This window comes from Halyomorpha halys, unplaced genomic scaffold (assembly GCF_000696795.3).
Source record: "Halyomorpha halys isolate HHAL.00 unplaced genomic scaffold, Hhal_1.1 Scaffold8.1, whole genome shotgun sequence".
Classification (NCBI taxonomy): domain Eukaryota; kingdom Metazoa; phylum Arthropoda; class Insecta; order Hemiptera; family Pentatomidae; genus Halyomorpha; species Halyomorpha halys.
The window spans coordinates 1415628-1439123 of record NW_027111933.1 but is presented as its reverse complement, the minus strand read 5'-3'; the positions used below and the strand labels follow the sequence as shown (position 1 = coordinate 1439123).

General features: G+C 28.6%; 2 protein-coding genes across 2 annotated transcripts in view; one reads left to right on the top strand and one right to left on the bottom strand.

Annotated features, from left to right (window-relative positions):
- Window positions 1–206: 206 nt before the first annotated feature.
- On the bottom strand, window positions 207–17834 carry Orc1 (origin recognition complex subunit 1; the record flags this gene model as incomplete). Its single annotated transcript, XM_014415707.3, is given in 20 exon segments — window positions 207–761; window positions 2035–2159; window positions 2327–2482; window positions 3467–3582; window positions 5353–5502; window positions 5577–5741; window positions 7514–7622; window positions 7819–8018; window positions 8738–8845; window positions 9772–9840; window positions 11414–11497; window positions 12673–12780; window positions 12858–12956; window positions 13575–13664; window positions 13847–13906; window positions 14539–14604; window positions 15279–15338; window positions 15425–15514; window positions 17321–17417; window positions 17512–17834. Coding segments are annotated over 20 exon segments (2430 nt in total).
- A 232-nt stretch (window positions 17835–18066) lies between these two features.
- LOC106677647 (cilia- and flagella-associated protein 91) overlaps window positions 18067–23496 on the top strand; it is a gene marked incomplete at its 3' end in the record, with an annotated part of 36134 nt that continues 30704 nt past the window's right edge. Inside the window, 2 exon segments of the mRNA XM_014415697.3 lie at window positions 18067–18454; window positions 18531–19036. Of these exon segments, the coding sequence (XP_014271183.3) occupies window positions 18948–19036 (89 nt within the window).

Here is a 23496-nt window from a genome sequence, read left to right as displayed (position 1 = left end):
AAAACTATTACTGCAATTTTCTTTTAGTTTTGGAAAATTTCTATGACAAGAAACCTTATTTCATTCATGATCTAATGCTCTTTCAACTGTAAATAGTATTTTGCTTATTATGACTATTAAATATATAAATATTAAATAGGGACAAAAGGAGTAAAATATTTAGATATAAGATTATTTTGTATAAATGAAAAAACAAATAAGATTTTTGTAATATTTATAAATAAAAATTTTATGTAAGTATAAATATGGGTATAATATAATACATATGTACAGAGATTGTTCTGAAGATGAGGATGATCCTCTGAAACATTTACATTTTTGAGGGTTTAGGCTCACTAATAAATTATATCAAGGAAGTCTAGTTACCATATAAGTAGATTAAAAGAACTTCCTCTGGAATTGAAAAAAAATACAATTAAAAATTATATAAATAGTAATTATATGTCAAAATATTTACATCTTTTCAGGCATGAAAAAGTAACTCGTAATAAATAATCGAATTTACAACAGTTTTATAAATTGAGTTAAATATTTAAAATATCATAACAATATTTCCACGACAAACAATTCATATTAAAATTTTAAAAATAAAACTAAGGATAACTGTTAACAGGAAAGTGCATAGTGTATATCATCAGGTGAAACATTTAGAGACAGTTTCCTGTTGATATCGGAACGACATTTTTCTGCTAGAATAAGACCAGAATCAGCAAGGGCAGAAGACATATTCAGAAGCATGCCAATAGGAGGTACCTCATAACCTGAAAATAAAAACAAGACACTATAGGGCTTAAAAAAATCAATAAGCCATTTGACCAAAGAGAGAGAATAAACATGATTAAAATAATGTCTTTCAATATAAGTAGTTTATATACTATTTATTACATTAATTGATCACAAACAAGGTAGATCAAGTTTTACTTTCGCTTACCAATATATATAATATATAGTAAGGGAAATATTGTGATCATGTGAAATTTGAAATTAGAGTTATTGACAGAAATGCACATTTTGATGTCCTCTGAGTCCAAATAACCAATTCTTACAACATAGCCTCATATGTAAGTGCGTGCATGCATGTGTGTTTGCATGGGCACCTGTGGATATAATCTTTTTTGATAAGATTGACTGGATAGAAGTGCCACTTTATAGAATCAATTTTTCCAATTTTCTCAGAATCAGCTCAAATGATATTGATTAAACTCAGTATGTCAATGTACAATTAAAAGTTATTTAATATCAAATCTTCATAGAAATAGCCTGACAGGGCTTCAATGCAGACTTTTCAGAAATTCTTCCTCTTAAAGTACCTTTATTTAGTTTGCTTAAAATAATTAACCGTTTCACTTTTTTACTGGAAAGTGGATGAATATAAAATATGAAAGAATTTGATAATTAACTTAAAGCGATAAGAGGAAAAACATTTTTATGACATATAGTCATAGTAGGTAGTGGAAATGACCAAAAATGCGTAAATAAAAGATCTATTCTGACTTTTAACCTACTGGGCACAACACAATACGTATTTTGGTTTCGCCAGTTAGATTAATATTTTCAAGTTATAATATTTATTAAATAGTTAGCTTTTGAATTTCACTTAATCTATATTTGAGCTTACCAGTTGACTACTAATGAAAGGATCCATTTATGACTAACTCCATAAAATCATTTTTAGTATTTTCAATATTGATTCTATAACAATTTAGTATTGAAGAAATGGTTAAGAGTAGAATATAAACTTTAGTAAACTTTTATATTTCTGTCATTTGTTTGCAAAAGAAAAATGTTAAAATTTTATGAGAAATATTAAAAGGAGTTTTCTGAAATCTGTTAAAATTGGAGTTACTCAATATGACAACTGAAAAGCTCATTTGGAAAATTAGTAAGGGAAAGTAATGCCAGAGTGAAATAATTAAGGATTAATTTTTTCTATTTTTCTAAGCATGAAAATGTACTATGCCCAATAAAATACAAATTCAACACATTATAAAAATCAATAAAACTTATTCAAGTAGTTAATAATTAAAGTAATACCTTCTAAAGTAGTAATTGCATTGAACTGTGGATACACCTGAACAATGGTTGTTTCTTCTACACCAGTTCTATGAAATTCATCTCTCATAGCCCTTAATAAAAACTGGTTCATTACACTGCATTTTCTAAAATCACATGAAAAATATTGTATATTTGAAGACTAAGTATAACATAAAAATAATTTAGTTCTCATACAATATTTAATTTATTCATTACCAGTAAAATTACTTAGCACAAACTAAACCATTGAATCAAATTTATAAAGTTATCAAAATCAAATTTAGATACATACTTAATTGCTGTAACCCTGGTTCCAGTAAATATCTGAGTTAAGGCCTTCTCTATGTGAGATACTTTAACAACTTCTGTATCAGAAGATATCATTTCTGTTGCACGACGACATATATCCAAAGCTCTTCGAGCATCACCACTAACAGCAGCTACTTTCCTATTAAAATAAAAACATGGTAATAAAATGAGTACTGACAAGAGGTTGGTTTATTAGCAATTTTACTTTAGGAACATTTTATATGTTTAACTAGAATAATTAATTAAAAATCATTCATTTTACACTCCATATAAGTGACAAAGGAATCATTGACTGCATAATTTAATAGTGTCATCTAAGCATTATTATCTGCTAACATATGATTTCATTTTTGGTCCGAAACATTATAAAAGTCAGTTGAGGTAGAATTATAATTCAAAATTTTCTGAGTGGTATTCATATGATCAAATAATCATTCAATTTTCAAATCATACAGAAGATCCACACAACAAGATGTAGGAGCAAACTTCAGGCAATAAAATGTGGAATCAAGATTCAGCTCTGTTAGTATGGCGACTAAGACAGAATGAAAGTTGGGAGTATTGTGAAGGTCTACAAAACAAAAATCACAGGTAAAGGGGAGTTGAATAAATTAGAGGAAGGAACTAGAACACTTTATTTATTTTTTATTAAAACCCTTATGTTTTTCCTTGATTTACTAAGAAATATTCCATTCACATAAATTTTGATACCAAAAAAATCATCTTTTCAGTTACAATTAGTTTAACTTCTTTAACTAAAAATATTCTAGATCCATCATTAAATCAAAAGATTAAATGATCGTATTAAAATTAACTATTTATCAAAACAAAAAAGGTAAGTAGTATAGACAAAGGAAATGGTGAACTACATTTTTTGTCTCTGAATAGAGGGACATAAATAAATCTAAATAGGCAAACTTCAAACACTTTTCCAGTAAAATTATCTATATACATATTTTTTGTTATTACTCTATACACATATATTATTTACATGTATACAAATATTTTATTAGTTTTTTGATGTAAGAGTAGTAAAAACTGATGTGCTGTTAATAGAAAGTATAATGAATAATCCAAATTCTGTATTTCATATTAAAATTTGATAAATGAAGTAAGCTCTCACCTGGCAACTAACTGAACTGCATCAACATGAAAGTTAGAGCTGGTTCCAATACGATTCAAGACAATTTGCTGCAGTTGTTGAAATGTGTAGGGTTGAAATACCAAACGAGTCAGGCCCTGAAAAAAGAATGAGTCTCATTTAAAATAAATTACGTTTTTGCTTCTCCACTACTGAAAGCAGGAAAGCTTTTTATTCATGCTTTATATAAAAGAAGTTATGAATCAAAAATATTCACTCACATTTTATGTATTAGAAATCAAGAAACAAATTTGGATCTTTGTCTGTGTCTGTGCCTGCAGTCAAATTTGGCTCAGGCACGATCTATTGTTAATCTAAGTTAATCCTAAGTTGATAAAAATTTTCAGGGATTGTGTGAGTATCTAGTTGATTCTATATCAATTTTATCAGTAAAAATAATTTTTGCGGGTTGGTATTTAGTTGGTCCCATATCAATTTTATCAGTGAAGTATTAATTTTATTATATTTCATCCATTACTATACCATATGGAAAAGTATGTTTCTAGGCACGTGTTAAGGCTGCTCATTTATCTTTATTTTTTTTTTTTATTCTGTATTTATAAGTTAATTAGTTAAATTATATTTAAGATAAAGCTTATATTTTTTAAAAAGTTTATTATTGCAAATTTAATATGAAGAATGGGAACTATTTGATTGTTTAAAATAATACAGTAAATCACAACATTAGCAAGTTGAGATGATTTTGTTTTGTATACGCACAACTTTTTTTTTATGCTTAACATATATCAAGAAGATAGGTTGTCGGCTAGTACCTGACACTATACTAGAAGGACGTTACTTCTCACCTGTCTTTGTTATGAACACTATTTTCTGCTGAAATGGACATTTCTTGTTCTGGACCTAAGGGACATCACTACAGACTACTCAAGTTACGGCCAATAGCATCAGCCGTCGCCTAAAGGATTTGAAGAAATCAAGAATGCAGTATAGTGAAAGAATGATCTTTCTCTATACTTCATTCTGAAAGCCCTGCAAAGTAGGGTGAAATCTTGGCTCATATTAAATAGTTTACTTGCCTCATATTACCAAACCTGGACCATCTTCCTTTTGTTTCAAATACTATTATTGTATTTTTGCTTCAAATTTCTTTTGTTCTCTTTCTTTTACTTATATGTTGTATTTAAACAAGATTATCATTTCATTTATACATACCCATAAATATTTTTCTTTTATTATTCTAAGGTTTGTCTTATATGTTTTGTTTTTTTAGATATATATGTAATTTTTATTTTATCATATTGTATTATTATTTTTTTTAAGTATCAATAAATAACCCAATAAAAGGAAATTGGTTAATTAGAAAATCCTGCTAATTAAAATTATTTCTATACATTACCAGCACACATTTGAAAATGAACCAAGTTCTACTTAGATGCAGATTTGTTACTTAAGAACCCCCCTCCCCCTCCCAACAATGTGTATTTTTCACACATCGTTCCCCACTTAGATCTTATTTTAAATGAAGAATCAAATTAAAAAAAAATAAAATTTACTTTTGAATCTTGGAATATAGATATAGGTAATTATTTATACTCCTATCCAGTAGAAATGGTAAAGAACCTACACTGACCTATGTACATGCTGGACATATTTTTAATTAAAACATTAATTGTTTTGTATAACGAAATATACATTTGGATTGACTACATATTACTTTAATTACTATACCAAGTATTTAGATTAATTCTCAAAATGTATATTAAGTTGTTAAATTAATTCTTCTCTGCATACATCCGGTGGGAATTATTATTTATGATATTAATGAGCGATCTTAGATAAAATAATAATGGAAACTATTATTTTAAGAATACATACTTGTGTTCCAATAGCCAATAACAACTACTTACCATTCTGCTGGTAACTTTTCCTTTAAGAGTGCGTTCTGGCAAATCCATCGTATTAGCAATTGTGATAACAGTGAGAGCAGCGGATGATTTCGTTGACCATTCTAATATATTATAAATTACATCCTGACGCCGATTACAAAGATAGTCAAGCTGTAAAAAAAGATATCTATTGAGAACGAATGTTCAAGAGGAATATTAGTAATCATAACTAGAAGAAAGTATACCTCATCAACCAGTATGACAGTAGCACGTTTACATTTTTTATTAAATTTCTTTTCGAGCTCTATCATGGCCAACTCTGGTGAACATTTATTTCCAGATAGCTCTTGCCAAAGTCTGGAATATGCTTGTCTAGGTTCTGTCAGACGTAGAGCATTTACCTCAACAAACTGTAATGAATAATGGGAATAAAATTCATTCTATAAATAATTTAATAACTTATAATCTTAGTAAAAATATATTACTTAAAACCTAAAAGCTATGTGTAGCTGTAAGCTACCATTGATTTGAAACTGGTATAGAAATGCACAAGACAGTTATATATCATGTTTTCAGCTGATTGAAAAAAAATTACCTTTTTATATCTACCTATAAAAACAAAAGATGGTTTTACAAAATAAAGCTTGCATTTGCTTTCCAGCTAAGAAAGCTATATTACTCTTTTAAAGTTGATAAAATTTGAAATCAATATAAATCCTGTATGACATAACTTTATAAGTATAACTCTACAAACATTGACAATTTTCTTCCAAAATTGTTTTCATTGCTTTTTTTTTTCTTCTTTTTCAAATATTTCAAATAAAAATTCATTCTACGAGAACAAACTTGAAGTAAATTCATTCTTCCATTTCAGCCCATAAAAGAACATTCAGGCTCAATGGTTTTCTTAAAAATAGCGGATGACCAAAAATATTGACAACTGGAATTTAAGGGAAAACATTTGAAAACAAATTTTCAAGTTGTAGTAATTCAGCTTTAATTAGATCCTAATAAACAGAATAAATAAACCATGCAAACTATACATATATATCATACAAATAATTTATTTATTTCATGTAAAATTTAATCAAAATTCAATAATTATCACTTGGACAGTTTAACTCTAAGTACAATAAAATTGTTTGTGTGCTATACACCCAATTTTTATTTTATATCTATTTTGTTAATCAGAATTTAACAAAAAATTAATAACTACAACTTGCACATTTTTTCTTCCATTTTTTTCTCTTTCTCAAAAAAAAAGTCTCAATTTTTTCACTTATCCACCATTTAACCATTGAGTCTAAAGATTCTATTATTGGCTGTAATTAAAGCTAATTAAATTTACTTAAAACTCATTCTTTATGATAATTATGACAATATTTTATTTTTTGAGGAAAATGGTCAATGTTTGAAGAGCTATGGTATAGCGCTCATTTTGTAGAAAATGTTATCAGCTTTAAAAATAAATTAGATATTCTGTTAAGTTAGCATAGCAATTTTGGAGTTATTTGGTAACAATAGAAAAAAATGCACTCATTTTAAATAAAATTCAATACACTGTTTCAACATTACATTACATGGTATATCTAAATATATAATTCCAAAGCACATAGTTTTGGAGTTTTTTGGTAATAATTGATAACAGGGTGTTCATTCTACTTGGAATTCGATAAATTATTCTATTATTTTACAAACACAGGCTTTATCTGATAAAACCATTTTCTCTTTTAATAGTAGAACCTAAAATAGTATAACCTAAAAGGAATTCAAAATTTGACATAGAATCCAAAAACTAACTTTTTGTTTTACCTATATAATTATAAATAATTTTCTAAAAACTTTAATCTTCTTTATTTAAAGAACATGAAAACTGATGTATGACTAACTGATGATTGTAAAGTAATTCTAAACAAAAGTGAACATAACTAACATAGTATCTCAGAATTAAATTCAGTGTATGTCTATGTCTAACTGTATCTCAATCGAAATGGCTGTTCGAGTAATTTTTACAAAACATTAGCAAGAAAAAAGAGAAATTTATAGATTCTAAAACTTAAAAAAAAAAAAAAAGCAATGAAAGCACATTACATAGTTATATTTTATATTTGCTTTATAAACAAACTAATTGTATTTTTTACAATGGATAAAAAAAAAAAAAATTTGAAACATATCCACTTACATCAAAATCTGAAATTTCGTCATCAACAGCTTTTTCTTGAAGCAATTTGATTACAGCATGAACAGTTGCAGTTTTTCCTGTACCAGGTACACCACTTATATACATACACCTATAAAATATAAAACACAAATCCATAAAAAAATCAAGAAATTATTGTAACAAACAATATAAAATATTAAAAGTTTTCTTTAAAAAATTACAAACAATTTTGTTATACTGAACAATGTTTACTAATATTGTTGTAACAAATATAATTGATAATAATTTATATTTCAGTTTTCATTTAAAAAAAAAAAAAAAAATACCCTCCAGCTCTGTCTTCTATTTTCCTCATAGTAAATGACAAAATATTGTTGTATTCTTTTTCTCTACATGGAAGTGATGAAGGAATGTTAGAAGTGTGAAGACTAGCCCTAGTCATATCCAGACGAGAAGAAGGAGTTCCAGTAAGATTACATTTTGTTCTTTCCTTGACAATAGGTGACAAAAACCCTGATCGTATTTTCTGGAAATCAAGAATTTTTTAGAGTACACAATACCTAATTTTCTTTCATTTGTTAAAAAAGAAAATTTCAATCTAGTAAATCACTGAAGAGACTAAATCTATGGTTTATTAATAGTAAATCTCAGGATTTGTAGTGCCCTGTCTAAATTAAGATATAGTACTAGATATATATAGTACCAGTAAGGGGAAAATCATCTACTTTTAAGTGGCTCATGATATTTCTAACTCATGAACCAAGTATAATTAAATAGTTCTTAATGTCAATTAGGTTTTATCCTTGTTTAAATAGTCTGAGGGCTTAACTTCCAAATTTTCATAATTTTTTTTCCTAAAATACCTTTCATTTTGTTTATTTGAAATAAGTAGTTATCTCTTATTGTTAGAATAAATAAAAAAAAAAAAAATAAATAAATATAAAGTATTTGATAATGATATTGATTAATAAAATTATATTTCATAATGAAGTAAAAAGGAGAAATATTTTCCCAGATTAAAAATTAATTTCCGGAAATATAAAAGTATAATGTACTGTTGGAAAGCAAGAGGATTAAGAAAAATGCCTCATCATAAAACCGTATGTAATATCCTTATATTTTACCAGTTTTTTATTTATTTTTATTTTATATTTTTTTTTACCAAATAGCCCTTAAGAACTACAATTGATTTAGCAGGTGAACATAATATATTGATTGAAGTATAAGAAAAATACCAATAATAACCTTTCCACTTCTTGGCGGAGTCATTTCAAGTTTTTTCTTAGCTGAATGTTTAGGTGTGAGTACTTGCCTCCTAAGACTTGGTGAATCAATTACAGAATTGCGCAAGACCTAAAATCAATTGAGTAAATCAAAAAAATAAAATGAAATCTTAATATCATCACATCACCTAATCTGACAATTAAATAAGGATAATATACATGTACACTGGTCAAAACATCTGTTGACTGTGTGATATATAACAGGAGATGTTAATTGCTCTGTTATGGATACCTAATTGATAAGCAGTCCTGCCGATTCTCCCGATCAAAAAATACCCGTTTTACCCGACAAATACCCGCTCTTTTGGAGAATTGTTATTACTGTAACTATATGATTGTCAGTCATGATTGCACTGTTGTACTAGCTCTGGTGTGATAGTTGATAGTACAAGTAATGTCAGTGAATCAATTTCACATCAAATAACACATGTATAAGCCTTAACTATGAATTATCCTAAAGTTTTCGTTATTGCTGCAAAAGTATTAGTCACTACCATGGTGGAACTATTTGATAGTTACAGTCATGACAGAATTTACTGTTGTGACAGTAATGTCGCACTGGGCCTGGCGTGATCATTAATAGAACAATTAATGTCAGTGGACTAACAGTTGCATTAATTGACATTTTTTATTGTCATATATGTACGTCTTGACAGTGACTGTTAACATATCAACTTTACCTAATCTAATGACGATAGGTGAGAAAACTATTCTTAAATATTTGCCGAAAAACTTAAAATTGTATCAGCCCCAGGTCCGAAAATGAATCCACTCCGAGCCCCAAAAACAAATCCATCACTGACTCCAGAAACACATTTGCCCAAGAGAGAGATTCATTATGTTTCGTGTCACCTTGTCACCTTCTGCATGATCTATGGCCAATAAGGGTTAATACTTTTAAACACAATTAAAATTATTAAAAATACCATAATTAGAAAAAATAAATATAAATAAATAAAGTTGTATGTCTGTTTGAAAACTGACATGCTTACTTACTTTGCCTTTCCTCTTAGGTGTTTTAAATTCTTCTGTTTGGTCACTACTGCTATCATCTTTGTAATAGGTCTAGAAACATAAAATAAATAAAGAAGTGTAACATATAATGGAGAACTGCTAAAGTATCTTTACACACTGGATTCAAAATCTCATGAACAGTAGAGCCTCAATTATCCACAGTAATGAGGATTAGATTATCAACAGAAAATTGATAATAGCAGAAGTGAATTAAAACAAATACATACAATCAGTAAAAAGTTAATACCAATGTATTTTAAGTTAAAGGAAGATTAATAAATTAAAAAATATAAGAACATCAAACAAGACCAGAAATTAAATGTAAGTTGTTCATTAAATAGTACTTATATTGTTTTAGGGTTAAACTCATGAACAGTCAGTGCAGATGGTGCTCTATCATGATAAACAATGTAGGGGTCATTTAATCAAAGACAAACATGATACCTTACCAATTGAAAAGAAAAAGTGAAACAAAATAAGAATATAATCAATAAAAAGAAAAAAAATATGACTATTTTTTATTGAATAAAAGATTTAGTTAAAGATAATTAAAAAATACATTCTCTTCCTTTATGTCTTACTTATCTACCATAGAATATTATAATGTATTAAAATAAATGAGAAGGTGATAGGGGGTGTTGTCAGTGAAGAACATCAATAAATAAACTTTTGAAACTCATAAGCTCCTGGTTACTTCCTTAATATTCCCCCACTTTGACTATCGTTATGTGGTTTATGGGGGTGTGTCTCTAGGAATCTTAAAGCAAAATTAAAACGGTAGATTAATTGCTTTGTACATTTCATCTTTGGGGTCCCCAGAGACACCTCTGTCACCCGATTTAATGAACAGTTGAAGTGACTTTACCCCTCCTTTTGTCTTAAATATTTTCTAGTATCCTTCCTCTATCAAATTATCTGATCCCACCATCCATCATACATCACTGATATCCTTCAATTTAAATCCTCAGTACATTCCCGCAATACCCGCTCACGGCCTTCTGGCTTACATGTAGCTGCCCATTGAATCGCAGTCATTAGCAGATCTTTCCTCATCCGTTCCTCTTCCGTATGGAATTCTATTCCCTCCTACATTCATAATTTTAACACCCTTCCAACCTTGGCTTTATTTTATGTATTCTATTTTTATTTTATATATTCTGTTAATTATTGTTGTTCATTTTTTATCTTTTCAAATTATATTTTATGATTGTTTATAATTTCATTTATATTTTATATTTTACTCTAAGGCTCTAAAACCTACTTTTGATGCCTGTAATATAATTCAAAAGAGATCAGTCCCAGAATGTTATTATTATTAGTGCCATCATTTTGACCAGAATTTCAGGCCTTCATCAGGACTACAAATTTTTGTTCTTAGCCCTGTAGAAGGCCTGAAAACTTATTTGTGTTCTTGATTGACTGCATCGCCAATCATCTCCTCCTCTTATGTATAATTCACAGTCAACTATCAACTCATCACTATATTAAAATATTTCTATTTATCTAAAAATAAATACTGCTATTTCATCATATACTTTCCAATTTTGAGAAATCAACATTTAACGGAGATATAGTGGATCTTCTTTTTAACTACTCTACTATCAATACTTAAGTGAAAAAATACCTCAGCAATAACTGGTGAACTGAGTTCTAATTTCTTCCGAGCGGATCTCCTTGGGGTAACTGGACTTGCACAATCTGAAGAACCCTGGAACATAAAATTACAATTATAATTATTATGAGAAGTTCAAAGAATATTGACAACTGTAAAAACAATATATATATATATATATATATATATATTAGTAATATTTCTTGGCAATGATTCACTTATGATAAAATATATATTTTTAAATAACAGAATACCAAAACAAAAATAGAAACTACGTGCAACGAAACTGCAATACTTCTAACAGTGTATTTATACGTTTTTCTAGGAAATTATTTGATACTTCACCAATATGTTTATAAATTATTAAATGTTTCCAGCACCAATAAATGCCACAATTTGTCGAGGAACAGTTCTAATAAGGTTTGAGACATCCTGCAAAATTTCTTCTTACATCTCTACTAATGCTGTTCATAGCTATATTCTTCTAAGTAATCAGCAATGTTGATACCTTCTTTTCAAACCGATAAGTCTTTTTCAGTGAAGTCCAATTGGATACAAGTTAGAACTATGAGCTGACCACTGTATCCTTAATTTCTACATCATTATGGCAGCTTTCATCAATATGCAGAACACAGCTTGGGATGTGTCATCATACTTTACAATGTTATATGAAAAAACTTTTTCCAGTAATCAGGGAAAACTAGATATTATATTACAGAAGAATTTCTCTTATATACAAATCAACATTTAGAGGAACATAGTCATACTAGAGGTATTCAATAACCGGATAATGAAACAGCAGAAAAACAATTTTATGGTAAACCAAAAAAAATCTTTTGAAAAGAAGGCCAATTGAACCAAGTAGTTGCCGCCCAGTTGAAATTTGACATAATAGAATTGTAAGGGTTATACCATATCCTTAGTAACCTTTCTTTTTCATAACAGATTATAACATCATTGTTCAAGAATAAAATCACTTATGGACAGTGTATTTATACAGTTTGCAGCAAAAAAAAAGCTACCATAAATACTTTCAAATAGCTAATCCAACTAAACATAACGTCAAAGGAATTTGGTATAACTACACAAAGTTAAAATTCAAATTAAATGAAATTATACTTAATGCAACCTCTTGTGTGAAATAATTACCACAGAGTTATTATCTAAGCATTGATAATAAGTAGTAACCTACAGGACTAGCTAGATTGATCAACCAGAGCATTGAGATGAACAAAATAACATCTTGGTACAGTTAAAACTAATAATCATACCTTTGGTACAACAGGTGAAGAGAGTTCCAACTTCTTTCGAGCTGATGTCCTAGGAGTACGCAGTTTCATCTTCATATCAGGGGAACTAGGTGGACTATCTGTAAGAATCTTTAACAAAAAAATAAATAATAATAATCAAAACTATTATCTGTATATGAAACCTCCTTAATGTATAAATAACAAACCTCATTATATGAGCATAATTCTTTTTTTTTACAGGCAGACATCTTTGGACCAACCAAATTTTTTGAAGGTTTTGTAGAGGGTTCTTCTCCAAGATGTATCTAAAAATAACCATAAAAACCCTAAAATAAAAGTTGATTATTGAATAAAATTTTCTATAGCTATAGGTTTGCTCCAGCATAAGGCAAAATTATCATCATATTGACGGATACATGCACAGGACAGTTTATTCGTTCCTAATCCTGATGTTTGAGATAAGTTAGATTTTATTTTATTATTTATCACAACTTGAACAAATCGAAAGTTGAAGAAGTTGATAAGTTGAGTTACCCTGAAAATGGGTTCTTTATCCCATAGAGAAGATTAGGGTCCCTCTCCTATGACTTGTTCAAATGGTGATCCTTAAATAATAGGAATTAAAATACATTTTGTGGGACCCTGTAGTCATAATTTAACAATACAATTAAGAAGATAGTCACAAATTTTAAAATCACTGCCCTGAAAAATAAAACTTAACAAGTAATCAACTTCTTCATAGTAGGTGGGGATATATTAAACGTATTGAGACTAAAAAGGAACAATATACTATTTTGTTAAACTGTGGATGACACTTTATAAATGGTGGACTTAACTTACACCAACAAATGTACTATATACAAGTCATAAATTATAATATAACTTTTATTTATCGAAACATAAAATCAACATTAAAAACTCACAGAACTAGTTCCAGATATCAGTCTTTCTGCTAATGGTTTGTCATCTTCTGAATCACTACTTTTATTTTTAACAACATTCTCTGAACAACCCTAAAATCAAAATTAATAAATACTTTAAAAAAATCCTCTTCATCGGTCTTCATTCGGAAGGTATCATTATGGATTATTTATTAGTAAGACATTTTAAAAACTTAACTTAAAAACTCAGATTAAGTTACTCCTCTACTTTCTAAAAAAAAATAATAAATTGTATTTAAAAAAAATAAACTTACCTTGGCTTCACTTTTCTCATTGTTACGGGAGTACTCCAATTTCGGTTTCCTCCGACTAGGCTATATTAATAAAAATATATTTTTGTAAAAATTAGAAAGCAATAAAATCAAAATTTTTGATTTTTGTTATTTCAACAATATAAATTAAACATTCATAATTATGAATGGTTATTCCAAGATCATGGACTTTCATTTTACCTCTCCTCTCCCCCTTAGCTTAATCTAGCTTTAATGAATGGCTGAACGTAATTAAAAGAATCATAACCGAATTAATGACTTTTTTCTTTTCGAACATTCTCTTTAATTTCTATATTCTCTTAAAATACTTTCTATCCATAGTATAATTAAATTAACTAATCTGAAGAAACCAAATACATTTTATTATCAATTCCAATTCCAGTAAGTACAATCTGAAAAATACAATGGCTGGATTTTTAAGACAAGTTTACAACTATGCAACTAAAACATAAGAGTTAGTCATTACATAATTGAATTTATGACTATAGCGTTCTTAAAATGTCTAGCTTTCTAACGAATCTAATATTCTCTATACTATCAAGAAGACATCTAAACCTTTTATTTAAAGTGGTTCAATAAATAAATAAAAGTAAAATATGACATTAAAAAAAAAAAATTGTAACATAAAAATTATTCTGATCACACAAATATATATTTAAAAAAACAATACTTACAGTTCTCCTTTTTGGTGGGGAACATCCATTTTCAGTGTCACTATCGTATTTAGGGTTAATTGCTTTCTGTAATGAAATATATTTTATAAGTTATTGTATTGCAATCAATTATTAATAGTATCTGTTTACAATTATTGAATTTCTTCCTTTTTACATATGCTCCTGTTTGATAAAATAATCATTTCAATATCACTATCCCGTGTAATTCTCATTAAACATATCAAGTAGAAATTATTTAATATTGTCTTATTCCTTTAATCCTCCCAAACAACCCACAGAAATCAAGTTCCAGACCAAATTATTGTAAATTCTTCTACCAAAATCTAACACCACTTCTTTGAGAATATATATTACACCTTTCCTTTACAATATAATAATTTGTATCTGACAAATTGTGGAAGTCAACAAAACATCAATACAAATATCAAGATAAGTGTAATCAATAACATAAGACTAGAAGAGTGTATTATACAGTTTATAGTGATTCAATAAAGAATGAATGCAAGTGATTTTATAATAAAACTAATTGATCCCATAAGTTATACTTGAAAATTATCATCCTTATAAAGCTTTGTAAATTACTCCATATATTATAAGACTAAATTTGAAGAAACTAAACTTACAGCTGAAATGATAATAAGAATACAAGTAAATGTGTATATATATAAAGCATGAGTACATTATTCTAAAGCTTGATGACCAATTTATGTAAACCGTAATTATATAATTATGTTACTTACTTTTCGCTGAGACTTTCGAATTGGCATTGGAGAAATTTCTTCATTATAAGGTTTTGATATCTGCAACAATAAATAGAATCAACAACAGTCAACAGTTTTACTGTTTTTACAGTTAACAGAGATTTATCACCTGTATCATTACTTACATTACACTTAGAAGATGTAGTCAATGGTAACAATGTGGAATCAGAAGTATTTTTTCCATCAGTTTTTCTTTTTATAACGATTGGAGACACCTAGAATATTAGTATTTGATTATATTATAATCATTTGATAACAAAAATGAACTATTAAATGTTATTGATCCACAACAAGACAGGTTCACCTGATCCATTAACACTATTTGACTAGTTTTTATATCTTAACATATATTCAATCTGATGAATTTATAACTGAACGTATCTATTTATTAATATGGAAAGGGGTTATACAACCTAAAAATAAAGAACATTGTTCAGAACACCAAAATGTAAGACAAGCAAATCGCTATAGAAACCCTAAATTTAAATTTTCCCAATATTTGAAGAAACATGCTCTTAATGACCAAAAGACATAGGTAAAATAAAATCATAGAGTAATTGAGAGGTAAATTTAATTTTACTAAGCAAATGACAAGTTCATTAACCTTAAGACAACATTTCTTAAAGTTGCTAAATTTTACAAGAAAATACTGAATCATAGATTGTGGTCAAGTAAGGCAATTCTGACATAAAATTTATTAAAAGAAATTTTACTAAAAAACACAAAAGCTTTCACAAATAAAAATATTATTTACCAACTAGTACAATACTATTTTCAATATTTATTGAAATATTTTTATAATTTTCATGTTAAATGATAATTTATCACCTTAAAAACTAGAAATATTCAGCAAGTGGAATCAGGGTCATTCTCTAAATTAGATGCTATTTGTGTTTCAAACTTATTGAAAATTAAAATTAAGTGATCAGTTTTTTTAATTAGTATAGCTTTCAGGAAATGCTCATTGACAACTTCCTGAAGTAGGAAGTTCACATGTTATCTGTTACATGTTACCTGTTAACACGGTGCCTCTAGTTTTCATGCTTCATTCTCGCAGACCCCTTCACATTATGGTGATCTTGACGACTCTTATTTTGATACCTTAGATCTTTTTCGGAAAAAAACTGGATATATTTGATGGCTAATTGATGTTATAATTTTCTTGAGAAATTGCGGCTACAGGATCTTTCGGCATAGGATATGAACATTTCTTTTGGTAGTTGGAGAATCTGACAGCTACATACCCCCTAGAGTTAGCTAACACAGTTATCAGATGACATCTCATTTGAGTTCATTTTCTTCTGCTGTTGGTGCCTTATTACTGCATTCAACATTAATATTCCATTCAATATATGTTGCTAACAGTATTAAGTTATCGTCAGCAGAAAATTTCATTCGATCTTATGTCAACTTCCAAGTCAGAACAAGATTCTTTGGGTTCTTTTAAGAACAAATAGAAGATGGTTCCATTAGGATATTGTAAAGAAGGCAAAATATGAACTATCTTGATTTTTGGAACTCACTCCTGAGTAAATTCAAAACTGCAGATGGGCCCTGGTCTAAACTTTTAGACAGGGTGCACATGGACTGTAATGACATATTGCTGTTCAATTTCATATATCTGAGATGTATGTAAGGTAAACAGTTTCCTACTTCCCCCAAAATAGCTCAAATTAATCTTGCTGCTTTAATTCACAAAAAACAATGTTCATTGAAATCGCAGTGTATTAGCATATACTGATACAAAATCATTCTCATTCAGCCGGTTTATCATTTTTAAAAAGCCCAATTACTGAAATAGTACCAAAATTAGATAATGACTCTTTACTTTATAAAATATAGAAACTAAAAATTGATATTACAATTAAATTTGAATCAAAGCAGTGTTTTGGTGGGGGCTATCATCTATAAGATACATCAGATAAGACCCATTACCCCCCTAATTACAGCAATAAAACAATGACTTTGTACTTAAGCTAAAAATTATATGAAAACTTTTTTAAAAATATTGAAAAACTTACCGACACCGCAGTCTTTTTGACAGCAGCTGGCACTTTATTAACCTCATATTCTGCTTTGCGCAACAATTTTATGGGGGTCACTTTTACAACAGCTTCCCTGTATAAACATGTTGAATAATTAAATGATCAATGATCATTACAAAAAATATAATGATTGTGAACAGCATTACGATATAGTTCTAGATTCATACTTTAATGGTGATGATTCTGTAGCTGAAGAAACATCATTTTTCGCTATTGGAGAATCTGATATCCTCAAAGCTTTTGATTTAGTAACAATCCATTCTTCGTCTGATGAAGTTTCACCTTCCTCACTTAAGGAGCTATCATTTAGCATGGACAAAACATCTTCAGCTTTAAAAATCTTGTTTTCTTTCCCGAGACATAAGCTCTTTTGGTAATCACTGTTCAGACTAAACCTAACTTTCTTAGGTGTTGCGTCTAAATCCATTGAATTAACTTTCCCTTTAGGAGTAGATCTAAGAGAAACATTTTTCAGAGGAGTATGTTCCATTTCAATTTTTAATACCTTAATTAATTGCAATAAAAACTCATAAACTTAACAGTAATCTTTGTGTATTTAATGTAACAACCACATTATTCGCAAAAAAAGAAGTTAAGCAGTAAAAACACTAGTAACTCAAACAAGTACACAGAAACAATAAATACTTCATACAATTAACCTGTTGATTGTTTACCTTTCGTATGTCCCGCGTTTTTCACTTTTCCCGCCATAATGTTCTAAGATCTAACCAACTTATCTTCCACTAGAACTCTCTTTTAATTTCTTCTAGTTTCTTAAAAATTATTAATTTTAATTTTATTATATATTGAATATTATAATTAAGGTTTTGTACTTTAATAAAATCTTAATTTAATGTCTAATGTTATCAACATTGATAATCGGGTAACAGGTAGAAGGTTGAAGTATCCCTAAAATGTCAAATGTGAAATTTGAATTAACTTAGGGTGTTTTTGTCTTAATTGCAGTTTTTTCTTCCATCATTTTCTAATTATAATTGTTATTTATTTTGAATACACCAAAACCTCTTGTGTTTTGAGCAACAAAATTAATGGAGCTAATAAAATTAAATGAATGTTGTAAATTGGTTGACATTGATTGGCAATTTGGAGGTTTTTAAATTCATTATTTTGATTCAATATCTCTTAGTGCATTCAGTTTTTAATAAAATATATGTATTGGTTTTAGTTATTGCTGCCTCGAGTGAAGAGAATCTTGTTGGTAAAACTTATATCTGTTTGAAATTCATCTTAGATAAGGCAAATAGCAAGGAGAGAGTACATCTTGAACTTACTGTGCCTCAGTTTTACAATTTACTTCATGAATTAGAAAAGGCTAGAATAAACTTGGAGTGTTAAAGTATTATATTTGTTTTGTATGCTGTGAGAGTGCCATATATTATAACATCCTGTTATTTTCTTCAATTACTCTATTAATCTGTTATCATTTTGTTGTAATATCATTATTTATAAATACGTAGAAAGTAAGAGACTTATTACAGCCGTTGTCATGGTGATGTTGATTAAATAAATAGGTTTATACTCAAAAATGGCTTGTTTCTTGATATTTATCAGACACAAGAGTTAGTTTGACTTATTTAATATCATGGATTTGAAAGATCAAACAAAATATTCAACTTTCAATGTTATAAAAGCACCAAGGCCACAGGATAAAATTTATCGTAATGAAGAAAGGTAAGCAAGGTCTAAATCATTTGCATTAAGGAAACTAAATATGCTATGTTAAGATTGATTATGAATATAAGTTCAAGGATATGAAACCTAATGTTATTTGCTAGATTATTGGCATTAACATTCCTAAACCATAAATCCTATTTTTATACCGCACAATCTAAGTTTCATTTGTAAAAGTATATAATTTTAGTGTTTTGTACTGTTTTCTAAATTAACAAATGATTTGTATTGAAGCTATAAAAAATTTAGATTATATCATTGATTTTCTTTGATAATGGCCCAGCAAAAAAAAAAAAAAATTATGAAAGTTTTATTTCATTATTTCTTTTCTATATTCTGCCATAGATGCATTACTTTGGGAAAAGTAAGATAATTTTGGGCCAGCATGTAAGTAGATACCCTTATAGAAAGTAACCTCAGTCTTCAGTATTATCTTTGGGGTAGGTCCATTACCAAATAAGTATTTTTTATTTTAATTTCCTCTATTAAAAAAAAAGTGATATGTTGTTTTTTGTTCTACTCGTAGTTCACATTATTAATCAAATATATTATTCAAAAATTACGATTGGATATTCCGGATAGCCAAAATGTTTCCTTTAACATTTTATTGAAAAGTCATTTTGCAATCCAGATCAGATTTTAATTTTTTTTATGTTCCTAACCATGACCGAAGTTATATTTGAATCCAGACCCTAGAAATTGAATTTCAACCTATATAGGCCTGTATTATGATTTCCACTTATCTGGAATCTCAATCCAAGGAAAATTTATTGATTATTATAAAAAATTGACCTATAGGTATTGTGCCATTATGTTCCCTAATATATGTTTAGAATAACTATGTTTGTCAGCATGGGTCAATATGAAGAAAGCTGATGTAAAATTTGCAGTAAAAAGTTATTTCTGCCTGATGAAACTGATTCATCTTTTATAAACCTGCATTCCCCAACAAAAACACCTGCCACCACCCATTATATTAGCTATTATTCTTATAAAACTTAATATTCTAACCAGAACAGTTGTTAACAAGGAGATACTTAATAAAACTATTTTGTTATGAATTATGATTGCTATTTTTTATGGATTTGCTAAAATATTTACAATGTCATGTAACAAAAGTAAATGACATCCTTAATTTTATCCTAATCTCATTCAAAACGCAGTGTTTTTAATTTATTAAGTTGTATATTTTAATTCATCATATGAATACTAATTTGTTTATTATTACATGAAATTAAATTCGATTAAGGAATGCCATAGTAAAAAGTGTTGTCAGTGGAAGTGGATGGTTATTAAAGTATTACTTGAAAAAAATTGGATAATTTTGAAAATCTCTTAAACTTCTCATAGAAGTAAGCACGTAGTAAGGTATTTTGTTAGACTGGATATCATGGCCAAAAGAAGATTACAGGCAAACCCATGGCCACAAATGCCCAAGAACAGTGCTGTTCCTCACCAAACATCCAACTCTTATGCTACAGTAATAGAAATTTGTTATAATCCAGAGTACAAATGTACATTAAACATGCCCAGCACATTTTTAAAAACTCCTTTAATCTTCAATGTCTAGAACTGAGGAATCCCCTTCCCTTTTAGAAGTTCACAAAGCTAACAGTGATTCTTAACTGAACACATTTATCATGGAAAAACAGCTGGTCGGAAGTTAGTAATGAAAAATATCTTGATGGTCCTGACTGATACTGATATTTCCATGATACATGCTAGAAAAAAAACATTTTAAAGCAAAAGTCAATAGGCAAAGGTGTCATTTGCTTAGGCCTAGATAGGTTAATATAGAAAGGCTGAATTAATATTCTGTTTAGGAAAAATTAATGCAAAAAATATATATAGATCCGTTTGAAACATTGTGAGGAGAGAGAAGTACTGACTAAGAGGAAGGTTCATTTTTCAGTAAGACCATGTTATCTGTCCACAAAGCACATATAGTAAAATATTTTTTTGAAGCCATAAATATTCCAGTTCTGTCTCATCACCAGATCTTAATATTATTGAATATTGTTTGGAAAAATATTTCAACCTGGTCATTTCTAACACAATGTAAGGGTTTATCTACTGATAACCTGCATTTAACCCTTTTATTTATATGATGATATGATTTTAACTAGAGCTGCAGGTTCGAGGTTGCCAATGTAACACCTCAACTACCTCAGCTATAAACGGCCTCATATATGAGCTATCTAGACTCCAAGGTAAAGACAAGTTGTGTGATACAATAAGAGGAAAGGTTAAAACATCCTACCGATATTTTTCTGTTTATTTAAACCCTACTCTGTCTTTTAGACTATACTATTGAAAATAACATTATATGCTTCTGATTTATTTTTAAATATCTCTTTCATTTAAGCCTTTTTATATTAGAAGCAGGCTTTTTATTAATTGGTCCTTGTTGAACCATTAAGTTCTTAACATAATATGTACTTCCTAGCCGAATTGAAATTCTCTGTAGGGACTTTTTTATGCTAACACCTATTTCAGCCGAAATAGTTAAATTCTCTTCTTCAATCTGGAAGGCAGACAGATAAATTCACAGTGCATCGGGACCATACTTGGTTCATTGTGCTATGTCCTGCAACAACCATAAATATGAGAATACTGTTGAGAGTGTATGGCTTGATAAAGGTAAGTTTAATATGTGGGCTTAATCAAGCTACAATTTTCTTGGATGATTGAGGCCTGGATGCTATGTACCTCGACCACAGTTTACATCACAACATTATTAAATGCCACTTGTTGCTTTTATTGATGATAACTTTCTCTTTGTATATGATAAAGTGTAACACCACAAGTGGTTTCCATGTACATTAAAGAATTCATACCTTTTTTCTTAATTTGCAAAATGTTTGAATTTTAGTGCTAAGCCCTCTCTTTCATTTTTCTCATGTTTAATGTTATTTTACTCAGAAAAAAGTGGAAAATCAGGTGAAATAATAAACCTTTCAATTATTAATATTCATCATTGATCTTCATCATGTTCCCATTGTTTCAACTATCAGCTATGATAAGACACCATTGTTTTTTCAAATAATGCTGATTGTATATCTGATTGAAAAATCTAAAAAGAAATCAAACATTTTGTTTGCTTCAAAACCCATACTTATTATATGCCAGCTAAATCTATATCTTTACAACTCGGTATATTACTGTACCCACCTTTGAAAAAAATACTACCTGAACCACCTGAAAATTCATCATCAGCCTGGAACTGCTACTGTGTTTAATTGTCTCTAAATACCTGTCTGATGCTTGTTGTATTTACTTTCCTCCATTTTGAATATGGTAGCCTAATTTAGAAGAGACTGCTTCATAAGTTCAGAATGAGACTGAAGAGATTAATTGATGAGAGGAGATCCATCTTTAAGTCCCTATGTGCTCTTGCTGGAGATCTGGGTTACAAATATAATGGACTTTTTTCAATTTGAATTTGTACATTCGACAGACACAGCTAGTGGATTAGGCCTCGATCCCTCATGTGTTCTGGTAGCACTAGTTTATGATTACATAACAAATTAATGGTATTAGCCTGGTCATAATACTTAAGGAAGATAAGAGAGTTACTTTTCCAAAATGCTTTACATTTTCCTAAACAAAAATTATTTAAGAAAAAAATCATAGTAAGTTGGTAATATTAACTACTATTGTTTAAATCAAAAGTAATAAATACATTTTGCAATGTGGCCTAGATCCATAAAAATTCCTTCAAAGCTATTGTGGCATACTTATAAGTCCTGATTCTGTATTTTTTAATGATACTGAATCAATTAAGTTTGATTGGAATCTTAAAATGTACATGCTTGAAAATTAATTCAATTTTAATGGCTTCTTAAAATAAATAACAATAATAAGAGGAAGTAAAACATTGTCTTTTTACAACAGATAAGTATACTGTTAGGGCATCACCTTTTATTGAGATTTAAGTGCTTGCTACTAGAAAAAAAACTGATGGCTGACCTCATCTTTTTTGGATCTTAATCAATATAATGCTGTGAATGGTTATGTATAGGGTTTTCCAGAATAAATTTTAGTGGTGCATTTAAATCAAAAGAGATATTAGTCTATGTCAGTCACATCTACAATCATTAATTTTATTTTTTCAGTCATAACTTATATTGCTTTTTAAACCAATCATCCTCAAAAGATGTATTAGTTTATCTATACTCTCGGTGCTAATCCTAAGTGATATATTTGCATATTTTGCTATCTAGGATTTTGTTGCATTTTAAAGGAGTTTTACATTTTAGAAATGCCAAAAAGACCTAAATGAATATATATAGAATTGCTGAGAACAGTTAGAGATAATAAAAACATTTAATTTACATTAAAATTAAATAAAATCTGCCGATTCTAGAAATCCTTAAAAAATGAATGCCCTTTCTGCTATTGACTTTTTTTTAAAGTTAGGATTAACTACATCTTTATGGCAGATAGTATATATGTATATT